This window comes from Carex rostrata, chromosome 21, assembly GCF_964058835.1.
Source record: "Carex rostrata chromosome 21, lpCarRost1.2, whole genome shotgun sequence".
Taxonomy (NCBI): Eukaryota; Viridiplantae; Streptophyta; class Magnoliopsida; order Poales; family Cyperaceae; genus Carex; species Carex rostrata.
Window position 1 is genome coordinate 5,683,986 of NC_135938.1, and position 13,665 is coordinate 5,697,650.

At 32.2% G+C, this 13,665-nt stretch overlaps 2 protein-coding genes across 7 annotated transcripts; both read right to left on the reverse strand.

Annotated features, from left to right (window-relative positions):
* Positions 1–834: 834 nt before the first annotated feature.
* On the reverse strand, positions 835–4,477 carry LOC144573232 (F-box/FBD/LRR-repeat protein At1g13570-like). 4 transcript variants are annotated; one of them, XM_078322953.1, is made up of 6 exons: positions 4,330–4,470; positions 4,117–4,244; positions 3,673–4,024; positions 2,070–2,967; positions 1,622–1,774; positions 835–1,358 (listed from the first exon to the last, which is right to left on the reverse strand). In XM_078322953.1, the coding sequence occupies exons 4-6, from the start codon at positions 2,931–2,933 to the stop codon at positions 1,080–1,082; spliced, it is 1,296 nt and encodes a 431-aa protein (XP_078179079.1). In that variant the 5' UTR covers positions 2,934–2,967; positions 3,673–4,024; positions 4,117–4,244; positions 4,330–4,470; the 3' UTR covers positions 835–1,079. The 4 variants fall into 4 exon arrangements, with proteins under 4 accessions (XP_078179079.1, XP_078179078.1, XP_078179081.1 ...); XM_078322952.1 differs by lacking the exon at positions 3,673–4,024; XM_078322955.1 differs by lacking the exons at positions 3,673–4,024; positions 4,117–4,244 and having other exon boundaries at positions 2,070–2,950; positions 4,330–4,477.
* A 4,284-nt stretch (positions 4,478–8,761) lies between these two features.
* On the reverse strand, positions 8,762–11,332 carry LOC144573233 (F-box/FBD/LRR-repeat protein At1g13570-like). 3 transcript variants are annotated; one of them, XM_078322958.1, is made up of 4 exons: positions 11,075–11,236; positions 10,006–10,883; positions 9,555–9,707; positions 8,762–9,254 (listed from the first exon to the last, which is right to left on the reverse strand). In XM_078322958.1, exons 1-4 carry the CDS (start codon positions 11,082–11,084, stop codon positions 8,961–8,963), a joined length of 1,335 nt encoding a protein of 444 aa, XP_078179084.1. In that variant the 5' UTR covers positions 11,085–11,236; the 3' UTR covers positions 8,762–8,960. The 3 variants fall into 3 exon arrangements, with proteins under 3 accessions (XP_078179084.1, XP_078179083.1, XP_078179082.1); XM_078322957.1 differs by having other exon boundaries at positions 8,763–9,254; positions 11,160–11,332; XM_078322956.1 differs by having other exon boundaries at positions 8,763–9,254; positions 11,082–11,332.
* Between the last annotated feature and the right edge of the window lie 2,333 nt (positions 11,333–13,665).

Below are 13,665 nucleotides of genomic sequence, written 5' to 3' on the forward strand. Positions count from 1 at the left end.
AAAATTACATAGATGTTGGAAAAATCAAGACCATGTATCTTGAACCATTCCAACTTCATGTCTCTTTTTTTTTTATAATTGTTCAAGTAAATATATCAATTGATCTTAAAATAGCTGATTTTGTAAATGCACACACTTAAAAAAAATTATAAGACTAATTCGATATTATTTGTGATCTTCTTATAAAGTTTATTTAGAACAATAATCTCTTTATTTTGACAAGTGTTAAAACTTAAAACCAATATCGCAAGTAAAGCGTGATTTGCTTTGTCAAATGAAACTTACTTTACCTTTTCTTGTTAATTTATGTTACTGTTGAAGAAACTGAACCATGAAAGTTATTAATGGGCACACGCTAATAGCACAAATTAACTATAGTTTAATACTTCAATTGCAGTAAGAATCAAGGATTGATATTAATGAAAGCAACGGGAAAAGATTTGATGACGCAACAGTTCATACACAAATTTATAAACTAATCATACAGAATAAGACTCTCTCATAATATAACAAATGATCTTCATACCGTACTATGACCAAACAAAACTCAATTTAGCACCTAATCAATTGCCGACCAACATATCATACAAAGGCTTGTAAAGAAACCAAAATAGCTGCAGCTATGATTCCACAATTAAAGGATACTTTTAATATAAGCAAATATAGAGAATTTTTAAGTTTTCTTAATCTATATGAAACAAAATCTTGCATGTGCGCACTTAAAATTTGGCATACAAAAAAATATTACAACTATTTATCACGCATACTAACATATAAACAAACAAACAAACAAAACAATAACACACATACAAAGAGTGAGGGGAGTTTTGCATGACATATCACACATATTTTATTTAATTCTTGTTTCAAGTTTCTCCGGATGCAAATGATACATTACTTGTTAAAAAGTTTACTTTATCCTCAATGAATACATGACAATATCAATGCTTTAATCTACATGGTTCTTCAAATAGGTGATAGCAACCGATATATAATTGTTGTAGCAACAACAAAAAAACAGCAAGGAAAAAAAAATTACTCACTCATTTGTATTTCACAAAAAGCTAAAAAATTAATGTTCACTCGAACGATATTTCGAGATTTATTGATACCTTGGGAATCTGTTTAACTATTTCAACTATAGCTTCCTTCTCCTTTGCATCTGTATCTTTTTCCCTGACAATTGTCAGTTGCTCAAGCAAAGGTGCAGAACTTAGTATAAATTGAAGAAACGCAATCTCTGGCACAGAAATGAAAAACTCATAAAACTCAACTACACGGAGGCTCATAAAAAAATGACCTGAACATATCTGCCACAGTCCAGTACTGGTCGGTGTCGTGTCCCTAGTACTGTTCGTCTAAGAGAACAAACATTTAAAAAAAAACTATTAATGTGAAAACAATAAAAAAAAGTATGTGAAAACTCTCAATCAAACTTTTTGATTAAAGATGCCAGATCGACATCTTGAATGGCTAACTTTAACAAAAATACTAGGCATTAATTTCTATCTGCACATGACTGCAATTACAACAAGATAGTACTGGTGAGTTAAGTAATTGAGATACAAAAGTATCAAATAACTCAGGAATTATTCCAAAATTTAATTGGAAATAAACATACCAAATTAAGTTCCTGCAGATTGGGGGCATTTTGAAGAATTAACCGAGTAACAGACGCCTCCTCGTGCGAAGCTAGATTTATATCCAGTGCCAACACACTCAATTTATTAAAGGTTAAAGAAAGACGAACAGGAAGAGAGCCAGCTGCCAGATACTGTTCACACACCATAACATGTCAAGAACAATAGTAATAAAAATAATAGAATATGAAAATAGTTCAAAATAATACTGAAAGATGTAACAAGAAAATGACACTAAATCTACAATTTACATTTTAAGCACAAACAATTTCTGAATGCCATAAAACTCCACTAAACCCACAACAAAGGACCCAAATAACCAAAACTTGAATATATGTCTATACAAAATTGGAATGTACCTAAATAAAGTATTGACAACTTAACTATCAATTGTGAGGTTCAAACTTAAAAATGAATTGAATTATTTACCGCTAGAAATTGTTGATGGAGACCAAGAACTTCAACCTCTGGTAATGCGCCAAGTGCTTCAACCATATTGGCACGACCATTCATCTCAGCTGGCACAGCTTCAAGATCAAAACACGCCTTAACAAGACATGGTGTTTTCAACAAAAGGCCCATAAATCTACCATGAATTATAAACTTTTGAAGCTTTGGGGCACAAATTTTAGGATAGTTAACCAAGCACCTTCCCGTCTTTATTACCAACTCATCCAAAATGGGGCAACCGGACACAAACTTTTCTAGATCATCTTCGTTGATAGAACATCCTTGCAATTCAAGCCCACGCATCAGCTTGAATCCCTGAAACCCCCTTGGCAGCTTGATGCGACAGTCGTGCAATTTCAAAATACTCAACCCACGACAAGAGAAAAGACTTGTAGGCAAATTGTACAATATCGTAGCGCGTAAGTTGAAAGAGAATTCACGAAACTCATTCCTTCTAGACAGGTGAAGGATCCAGCGGTCAAAGGCATCTGGAAAGTAGTTGTCATGATGGTGGTTCACGGTATCAAGTTTGAACTTGAAAATCGGCCCGTTATGGAGGTAGAGAAGTACATCAATGAATTTGACGAACCTTGATCGAGCTCTTCGCACATTCGCATTGGGTAAGACAAAATCAGCTTTTCTGATTGAGATTTCTGGGATCAAGGTCCAGATGTACCGCCACTTTGAAGATAATATGCATGTCTGCACTGCATCTCTTGTGGAAAGGTAAGAAAGGATCTTGCTTTTGACTTCTTCTGGTAGATTGCTGATGAAATCTTGACTTTCATCACATGCTGCAGTCTCTTTTTGGGTTTTTCGTTTTCTCGAGCTTGAATGATCCATAGATAGTTTCTTTCTCACTGTAATGCTTGTCAATCTGGAATCAATGAGTTGAAACAAAATAAGTAAAAGTTGATAGCTTAAACTCCTAAGTTCTAATCTATAGAAAATTGCAAAATCTCAGTCGGCGCAACAGAATAGACCTAAAATAATTTTTATTTTGCAGCACTAGATTGAGTACCGGACCTATTGTTTAATGGCTTGTGAATACTTGAAATTAGATCTCCTACCGTAGCAAGCAACCAGGGGCGGAGCCGTCTTTATCATCAGAGGTAGGCAAAAACAAATTTACAACAAACTTTTCTAAATTTTAAAGGGGCATATGCCTATTTTCTTCTAACCATAATCAGTGGTTTGAACTTTTTTTATAGACATAAAAGTAATTAAAGCACCTACTCCAAAGTAGGGGTGGCAACGAACTGGCTCAGTCCGAGCTAAGTCCTAGCTCGGATTGTTAATTTCAGACCGAGTTACTGCCAAGCGAGTTGTACTTAGGGCAGCCGAGCTAAAACCTTAGCTTGAAATCATGACAAGTCAACCCGAGCTGGACCGAGCTAGCTCACAAGCTAAGCAAGCACTTCTAATGTTTTCTCAACCAAAATAGAATTCCCGTTACTAACGAGTTCTTAGTCAAAAGTGTACAATTTGAGTTCCTATGTCATGCTGTTACTAGTGAATTGGTACAATTAGAAATTTACTGATACGATTATACTCCATATGTTCATACATGCAATCAACATACCTCAGTAAGTGAGCAAATAAAACGGAGAGACGAGCGTGGAATACAAAAATTAGGAGTCAGGGGAACTTTAGAGCAACAAAAGCTAGAATACTAGAGCGAGATTGGTGAGAAGAGACGAAGCACGTGGTTTTTGGCTAGAACCCTAAAACCTACACGGTGAGAAATTAATTCTCGGAGAAGGGTCCTCTAGCTCGTTAATGGGCCGAGCTGGCTCGGTCCAAGGTAGGCCCTAGCTCAGCTTGTTAATTCCAGACCGAGTAACTGGCAAACTGGCTCGCTAACAGCTCGGTCCACTATCGAGCAGGCTGTTAGTGATCGAGTCAGAGGCAAGTTACGAGCTTTTTTGCCAGCCCTACTCCAAAGCATGTTTAGAGAGTTAATTGTAATATAGACAAATGAAAAATTGAAATTGATAAATAATCAGATTAAGAATTATATTCTAACCTGAAAATAAAATTTGTATCCAAATATCCAAAACAACTCTCCTCAACCTGGAATTGAGCTTAAGATTTTTTCAGTTGCACCAATTTTACTTTCAATAGCGCTTCTTCTTAGAATCCCAGTTGATTAAGCTGATAAAGAGAACCATTTACTGAGTAAGAAAAAGCAATCAGAAAACTAGAATAAACAGTAAAGAGAGAGACTAACGGGGGATACCAGAATCAATGGAGAGAAGGGCCCAGACATGGATAGCTGGAGAGCGAAGATCAACTCAGCCGATTTAGCATTTAGCTGGAGAGCGGTCTGGTTTTGGGCGAAATAACGCTTGAATCGGAAGAGACTCGCCGTCGATTGACGCCGATTCTTCCTTTCCTTCTAGGTTGTTTGCGACTGACGAGTCCTCAGATTTGAGTTTATTCTTCAAAGTTGGATACTTTGGTTTGATGTGATTGACGATCGGAAGAGAATTTGGTCGATCTTTTATCGATGAGTACTAATGGGGCACGTATTTGTGAAATTTCAGAACAGTAAGGCAACGGTGCTATGGGTTCCATAGAATTCGTATCCTCTGAGATATCTCAAACTTTGCGTGACTTTATGGAAAATCCCAACCGTTTAAGTACCTTCTGCACGAATCTCAAAGCACACCTAATACTGACCCTACATTACCTCCAAATAGGCACCGTACACGTCGGTCACGCAAAAGTTGAGATATCTCAGAGGATACACACTCGGTTGCATAGAGGGCTACGGTGCTACAGTTCAATATTTGAGTTTTCTAAATCTTAACGGTCAATCTGAATCGTTCATCTTGTTCTCCATATTAAATATTTTTTGAAAATTTTTTATTATTTTTTTAGATAGATAAAAAATTACTTATCTAAAAAATTATGTACCATTCAGATATTTGATTTTCTACCTATCTAAAAAAATAGTAAAACATTTCAAAAAAAATATATAATTTGGTCTCCAAATACATATTAATATGAAAAACAAGATGAACGGTTCAAATCGACTGTTAGAATTTTGAAAAATCGAATATTGAGCCGTAGCGCCGTAGTCCTCTATGCAACTCATAGCATCGTAGCCTTACTCATTTCAGAAAATAAGAAATAATATTATGATTTATTAACGTTGAGTTAATCTGATAATTAATGATTATAAAATAAAAAAAACACTGTAATTAGACTTTTTTTTCTTTTTAACTTTAATTTTAACTGTTGCAGCTGTTGCAGCTGTTGCAAGATTGTTTTTGTCTTTTTGATGAAAAAAACACGATAGTTGAACATTCTAGTTGAGATTGTTTTGACGAAAAAATACTGTAGTTAGACGTTATAAACCATAACATTCAATTACAGTATTCTTTTTTTTCTTTTTATAATCATTAGTGATTAGATTAACTAAACATTTTTTTTCCTATTAATAAAAAAAATCGGGAGAGTTTGGGAGTAGCGTGATGAAAAATGTTTCAGTGGTTAAAGAAGAATAAATCAATTTTGTATTTATTACATGTTAAGATTCTCGATGAATAAGCAACGGACTCTTCACTCTTATTAATTTACTTCGTAAAAAAAATTATAAAAATACGGAAAATTTAAAAACACACAACAAAATATTTCTCTTTTAAATTTATTAAAAAATATCTTTACAGAATCCAAATTTTATCTTTTTTTTCCTCACTGTTATTTGCACCTGTTGAAATACAAAAAATATTGCCAGTAATGAAATTCTCTTTTCTTCGAATTATATCAACAGCTTTATTATCTTTAATAAAGTTATTTCTATTTGTTGAACATTTTCTACTTTATATTGGAAAAACTAATATTATAAAATTTATGATTCCTTTTTAACACAAAAATGTCTTTCACGTACAAAAAAATTAAATAACTTCCTTTCTATAGCATTCCCAAAAAACCATACTTCTATATTATTTTATACAAATATACAAATACAAATTTTCGTTCTTTAAGGAAAAACTCAACAATTTTTTGGGATGAATTTTAAAATGAGAATAATCCTTTATGTTTAGAGTCTCTGGAATTGAATTTGCTCGCTAATATTTGTTGTCTTCTGCAAATTTAATATGCATTTGTATACTGACTATTAGCAAGCATAGTTCAAATTCAGAAGAGCGAAAATAAAGGACTATTCTCATTTTAGAATTGATCAAAATATAATTCTTGAGCTTATTTTTTAATAAAGAAAATTTGTTTCTTAAACAAAGAAGTGTTCAATGCTCTCACTTTTATTTTAGATATTGCTTCTAAGTATCTCCATTCTATTATTAAGCACGTTGGGTGTCCGATCTGCCAACGGCTACGATTGAAAGGTGAAACTTCGAATTTAATTTCAGCCCTTCAATTACATAATTTGTCTCCTTTTGATTAAATGCATCTATTTTATGTATAGAAGTCTAAATTTAGTTAAAAACATACCCACCACATGTGCTGTCACACGATACGTTACAATTAAAATTGAACAAATTCTGAAATTTAGCGATATATTTATCTGTTTCCTTATTTATTTGTTTCCATATTTTTCCTCTTCAATTGAGAAGACTCCACCTTCCATTTTCTTGTTTATTTGTTTCCTTTTTTCTTCTTCATTTCTCTTTCTTTGTTTCTATACATGTTGGTGTGGGCAATTTAGAATATATTTCCAATATAGAATATATCAATGTGTGTGTGTGTATATATATTCTATAAATTGGAAACAAAGAAGAAGAAGAATATAAATTGGAAACAGAGAAGAATATAAATTTGAAACGTGTGTGTGAATATATATTTCTCTTATAATATGTGTGTGTGTGTATATATATCATATACATACACACGATAATATTTTTTATTTATGTTTTTTGATATCATATTATATATTGATATTGAATTGTTGTATGATATTTAATATTATATTCAAATCGAGCTATTATTTGATACCATTGGTACTTAAAAATAAAGAATCATCACATCATCAAATTGTTATCAGAGGTCACGATTAAAGTTAATTAAAAATGCATAATCATATAAATTTTCTATTGACTTGTGTTTTAATTTTTAAATAGTTATTAGTTTTATTGATATATTTGTTTCTTATAATATGTCTCGTTGCAACGCACGGGTATGATACTAGTGTTGGAATATGAACTGAATAATTATGTAAATAAACATATCAATAACTGAACTATATATATATTTAATCTTTTTTTTCATTAAGTATGATACACTCCTGAATCTTTTAAATACTATTTTAAAAAATTCAACATGTGTCTCCTTTTAAAGAGACGAGCACTCGTGCCACGACATTAAGTCTATAATTCTATATTTAATTTTTTTTAGTTCCAGATAATTTACTTTGTAATATTTTAACATTTTTGTATCTCGGCATTAGTCTCAGCGTATATTGCCATCAGGAAAACCATATTCGCATGTATTGCTCTTTCAATCACAATTTCACTGCTATCAAATTTGATTATTTGGATCATCATCACGATATGTAATGAGTGAATTGATGCATACACATCAGCAATTAGATGTTTCATTTAGAATCTTCCTAATTTTTTTTTGTGTTACGAGAACTGGTTTTTCATTATATGCATGTAGTGACTATAAACATCCGACTTAAAATAAAAGAAAATTGTGTTACGAGAACTGGTTTTGTGTTACGAGAACTGATTTTATGATTTATGAAATATGGACAAAAATGATCTAAAAATAAAAGAAAATTATTAATATTTTAGACCATTTTTTGTCATCTTTCATAAATCATAAAAAATAGTAAAAATTAGTATTTTACAAGTTTATTATATAACCAATTTATTGAACTACTTACATCGAAGTTTAAAGTTTATACGATAGATTTTTGAGGCCGTAACACGGATGACCTTATGCTATCCATAGCACCCAAGCCTTACTCTTTAAAATAATAGTACTTAACAAAATAGTGAGAGGACGTCTAGTTGTTTTCTTAACATTATTGTTTATTAATATTATGAAAATATTTTTTTTGGGTGTGATATAAAGACAGAAAAGAGCTCTAGGAGATGGGGGTGTGTGATAAAAACTAAATAGCATCCAGTTGACTAAAGCATTTTTTTCAATATGAAAAATTGTAAATTCGATATTAAAGGTCTGTCACTAAAGATGATTTAAACACTTTGATCCTCAACATCTCATGCTAAAACAAAAAAGTGAATAACTCAAATGTGTCAGGAAAGACAGAACGAGAATGGCAAAGGTTGGGGAAAAGCATATGAGAGAGATGGAGACAACAAATGGAATGGGAAAAAATGGTTATGAATTCATTTTTGACAACAGGGGTCTGTCTTCCATGAGTTAGAGACAGGAAGAGGTGATAGTGCATAAGAGGAGCAGCTGTAGGAAGTAGGAAATATGGTTGGAATATTTAATTATTGTAAATTGTACCTGTTTCATTGAATTAAAACAGGCGACCAAGCAGAAGTGGTCTTTTATTTAATAAAAAAAATTAAGTGGTAGAAGACCCTACTTCATAAATTGCAAGTGCTCCATCGCAAATCTTTTACAATTTCACCTTTGCATCTCCAATAAACACAATTGGTACACGCATAGACGCATAGTCCAAAGCTTCAAGAAATCTGCTGTATTTATAACAATAATTTACCTTATAACTTCAACAAGCAGCATTGCTTATTTTCAACTTTGTGACCATACTAATCTCTCTTATATTAATCATCAATGAATACATGACAAGATCAATACTTTTAACTAGTACAACAAACAGGTAATAGCAACAAGAAAACTCAAAAAACAAAACATCAGCACACAAAAAAAAAAAAAAAAAAAATTTACTCATTTGTATATCACAAAAGGCTAAAAACTAATAGTTCCCTCAAAATATATTTTGAGAATCATCGATATCTTGGGAATCTGTTCAAGTATTTCAACAACAGTTTTCTTCTCCTTGGCATCTGTATCTTTTTCCCTGACAATTGTCAGTTGCTCAAGAAAAGGTGAAGAACCCAGTATAAATCGAAGAAACGCAATCTCTGGCTCAAAAATGAAAAACTCATAGAGCTCAACTACACGAAGACTTGTAAACAAATGATCTGAACAAATCTGCCACAATCCAGTACCGGTCAGTGTCGGGTCCCTAGTACTGTTTGTCTGTGAGAACAAAGTAAAAACATTTCAAATTAAAGATTAATGGGAAAGCAACAAAAAAAGCACACAAAAACTTGGTTATTTTGTTTGTTACTGTACAACTCTCAATTGAACTTTTTAATTGAAGATGCCACATTGACATCTTGAATGGTGGAACTTTCGCAAAAGAAATGAAATGGGATTTGATTTCTATTTGCATATGAATGCAATTACTACAAGACGGTACCGATAAGTTAAGTAACTGAGTTGCAAAAGTGTCAAACTGGGAAATGGTTCCAAAATTTATTTGGAATATAAACATACCAAATTAAGTTCCTGCAAATTGGGGGCATTTAGAAGAAGTAACCGGGTAACAGATGCCTCCTCATGGGAAGCTAGATTTGCATCCAGTGTCAAAATTCTCAATCTATTAAGTGTTACTGGAAGACGATCAGGAAGCGAGCCAACTGCAAGATACTGTTCACAACACAATAACATGTCGTGAACAATAGTGACAAAAAAAATAGAATATGAAATAGTTGAAAATAATACAGAAAGATGTAACTAGAAAATGACACCAAACCTTACTATAATTTACATCTCGAGCACAAACAATTTCTGAATGCCATAAAACTCCAATAAACCCACAAGAAAAGGACCAAAATAATCAAAACTGGGATATGGATCTATACAGGTTGGTACGAACCTGAATAAACTGTTGACAACTTAACTATCAACTGTGAGGTTCAAACTTTAAATAAATTGAAATATTTACCGCAAGAAACTGTTGATGGAGAGCGAGAACTTCGACCTCTGGTAGTGCACCTAGTACTTCAACCAAATTGGCACGACCATTCATCCCGACTGGCGCATCTTCAAGATCTAAACATGCCTTAACAAGACATGGTGTTTTCAACATAAGGCCCGTAAATCTACCATGAATTATCAACTTCTTAAGCTTTGGGGCACAAATGTTGGGATTGTTAACTAAGAGCCTTCCTGTCTTCAATACCAACTCATTCAAAATGGGGCAACTGGACACAAACTTTTCGAGATCATCTCCACTGATATAAAAATTTTGCAATTCAAGCACATGCATTAGCTTGAATCCCAGAAACCCCCTTGGCAGTTTGATGCGGCAGTTGTGCAATTGCAAAATTCTCAACCCACAACAAGAGAAAAGACTTGTTGGCAAGGTATACAAATACATAGAACGTATGTTTAAAGAAAATTTGCGAAGCTCATTCCTTCTAGACAGGTGAAGGATCCAATTGTCAAAGGTACCTGGAAAGTAGTCGACTTTATTGCAGTCAGTATCAAGTTCGAACTTGAAAATTGGACCATCATGGAGGTACAGAAGTACATCAACGAATTTGACTAATCTTGATCGAGTTATTCGCGATCTTGCATTAGGGAAATCAAAATCAGCTTGTTTGATTGTAATTTCTGGTATCAAGGTCCATGTGTACCGCCACTTAGAAGATAATATGCATGTCTGCACAGCATCTCTTGTGGAAAGGTAAGAAAGGATCTCGACTCTGAGTTCTTCTGGTATATTGCTGATGAAATCTCGACTTTCATCACAAGCAACAGTTTCCTTTTGTATTTTTCGCCTTTTCGATCTTGAAATATCCATAGATAGTCTCTTTCTCTCTGTATTGCTTGCCAATCAAGAATCAATGAGTTGAAACCAAAAAAAAAACTGATAGCTTAAAACTCATAAGAAATTCAATTTTTACCTATAGATAATTGTGAAAGGACCTAAATTGGTTGTTATTTGTAACACTAGATGGTGGTGTACCCGGACCTATTGTTCTATTGTGTGCGAATAGTTAAAATTAGACCTCCTACCATAGCAAGCAGCAAGCGACAGTCTATTCCGTTGCTACCATAGTTTGGAAAATAACGCTTGAATCGGATGAGACTCACCTTCCGATTTACGCCGATTCTTCCTTCATTTCTTCCTTCTGGTTTGTTTGCCACCGATGAGTCTTTAGATTTGAGGTTTTATAAGGATTCTTGGATAGTTGATGAGATTGATTATCGGAAGAGAATTTGTCAATTTGGGGGAGCGTGAAATATGGGATTCAAGATGAAAAAAAAAAAACAATTTTATATTTATTGCATCTTTGGTGGCCTGGTGGGTGAGTACTGACTACTGATAGTATCAGAATTCAAGGTAACATTTATATCTGTTTAGATCAAGACCGTCCGATCAGAATTCCCACGGAAATATAAGAGGCTCCGTAGTCCGTACATTCCAACTCAGACGGGATTAGCGTGGATTTTGATTGGACAGTTCAGATCTGTACTCAAATATTCTGTTACCTCAGAGGATAGACTGGTAGCATGCAGCAGCCTCTTTATTCCTCGTATTCCATCAAATAAAAAATAATTGAGAACTATTATAAGGGTTGTACTTGAAAATACGGAACAAAATGTCTTATATTTATTAATAAAATATTTATCAGATCCAAATTTATTTTTCTTGTGTCCTCCATTCATTTATTACCACTGAAATACAAAAAGCTGTCATTAAAAGAATTGTTTTTTCTACTAATTATATCAACAATTTTTTATTATATTTTATAAATTATTTGTATTTTTTGAACCCTTTCTTTCAATTTATTTTATAAAATATAATATTCTAAATTAATTTTCTTTTTCTGAACAAAAATGTTTATCATATATTATAAAATAAAATAAAAACTACCTTTCAATGTATATTTTTATACAAATATACGTATACATATTTTATTTTATTTTTTTATTTTTAGAGTTGAATATGTTTCTACCCTTTCTTTTTTTCTTTTCTTTTTTGAATAATTAAGCTTGTAGCCCATTTCATTACCCATGAAACAGTTAATTTGCAAAATTCAACCCCTAACAACTACTCAGTTTGTTCAATACACTTCCCTGCATATCCCACATGGATAGTAAATCCCTTGACATTAGTTAAACCAAGAGAGGCCAATCTGCTAAGGAGGGCTCTGATTCGCCTTAAGAATTTAATCTAAGGTACTTTAATCCACTTTAAGGAATCGTTGTTTGGCTGGATTAAGAGGGATTAAAGCTAAAGGAGGTCGAAGGAGATGTCACCGAAGATGTACAATGTTCTAAATAGCTAGTTATAGTAGCGCTATAGCTTATTCGGACCATAAACACTAAGCTATGATATAAAAGTGCGCTAACTCAACTACGACCGCTATTACCGCTATGCTACATGGGTTTTTTTTTTTTTTGCAATTTATATGGGCTTTTGTGTTCCTATTTCTAATGCTACATGGTCTTTTACGATAATTATGCTAAACCGAATTATGTGCTTCTGTTCTTATTTGTGATTTATTCTCTCATTCTATACCGAAAAATATTCAAATATTTAATTCTTTCTTTTGATTGCTCTTCGTATAGTTTACTTGTAAAATTATTATCGTTCGTTTCAATTGAAAGCTGATTTTGATTATTATTATTATAATATTTAAAATGTTTAAATAGGTATACTGACTTCATTTTCCTTATAAAATTAATTGCTTTTCGTCTATTATAATATGTAATACTATGAAGTATGAACTATTAAATAATGTTACTTTTCATATATTTTTTTTTCCTTCTTATTTGCGTAATTGATAAAAAGTACAGACTTATATTAGTTGTCATTTAGTTGTTACCTCAATTTTTTCAATTTAATCATGTTGATAATTAGTAGAAATATAGAATATAAAATTTGAAAAGAAAAAAACGTTATGTATGATAGCTTTCTCTATAGCTATGCTATTCGCAATAGTTTTTTTTTTTTGTCTCCCCGCTATGCCGCTATAATCGCTATTTAGAACTTGATTAAATCTAAACCAACTTTTACTACCCTTTGTTGCCTTATATAAATTTAATACGTGCGTGCAGCGTGTATACTAAAAGGAAGCCAATTATATTCCAAATTCAGAAAACTAGAAACTAGAAACAAGGGATTATTCTCTTTTAGAATTGATCCAAAACTAATTCTTCAGCTTCTTTTTCAAAGAAAGAAAATTTGTATTTGTATTAAAAAAATATAAAGTACGTATATTTGGAACTGTCATTGAAAGGAATCTTTTATTTATTTACTTTTTGTATGTGAAAGACATTTTTTTGTTAAAATAATATTATTAATAATATTATTTTTCCAATGTAAATTGGAAGAAAGATTAAACAAGTACAAATAACTTTATAAAAATATAAAAAAATTGATATAATTCGAAGAAAATCCTCTCAATAACAATTCTTTTTGTATTCCAATAGGTAGTTGATTTAAGATTTCATTAGTCTAAGTTAAAACTATTTTGTTTGTGGAATCCGTTATTAGAGAGATAAAATTATCCTCAGTAATATATTTTTATCTTTTTAATTCACATTTTTTGATATTTTCTGATATGAGAAATCGAGGAAAAAAATCGACGCT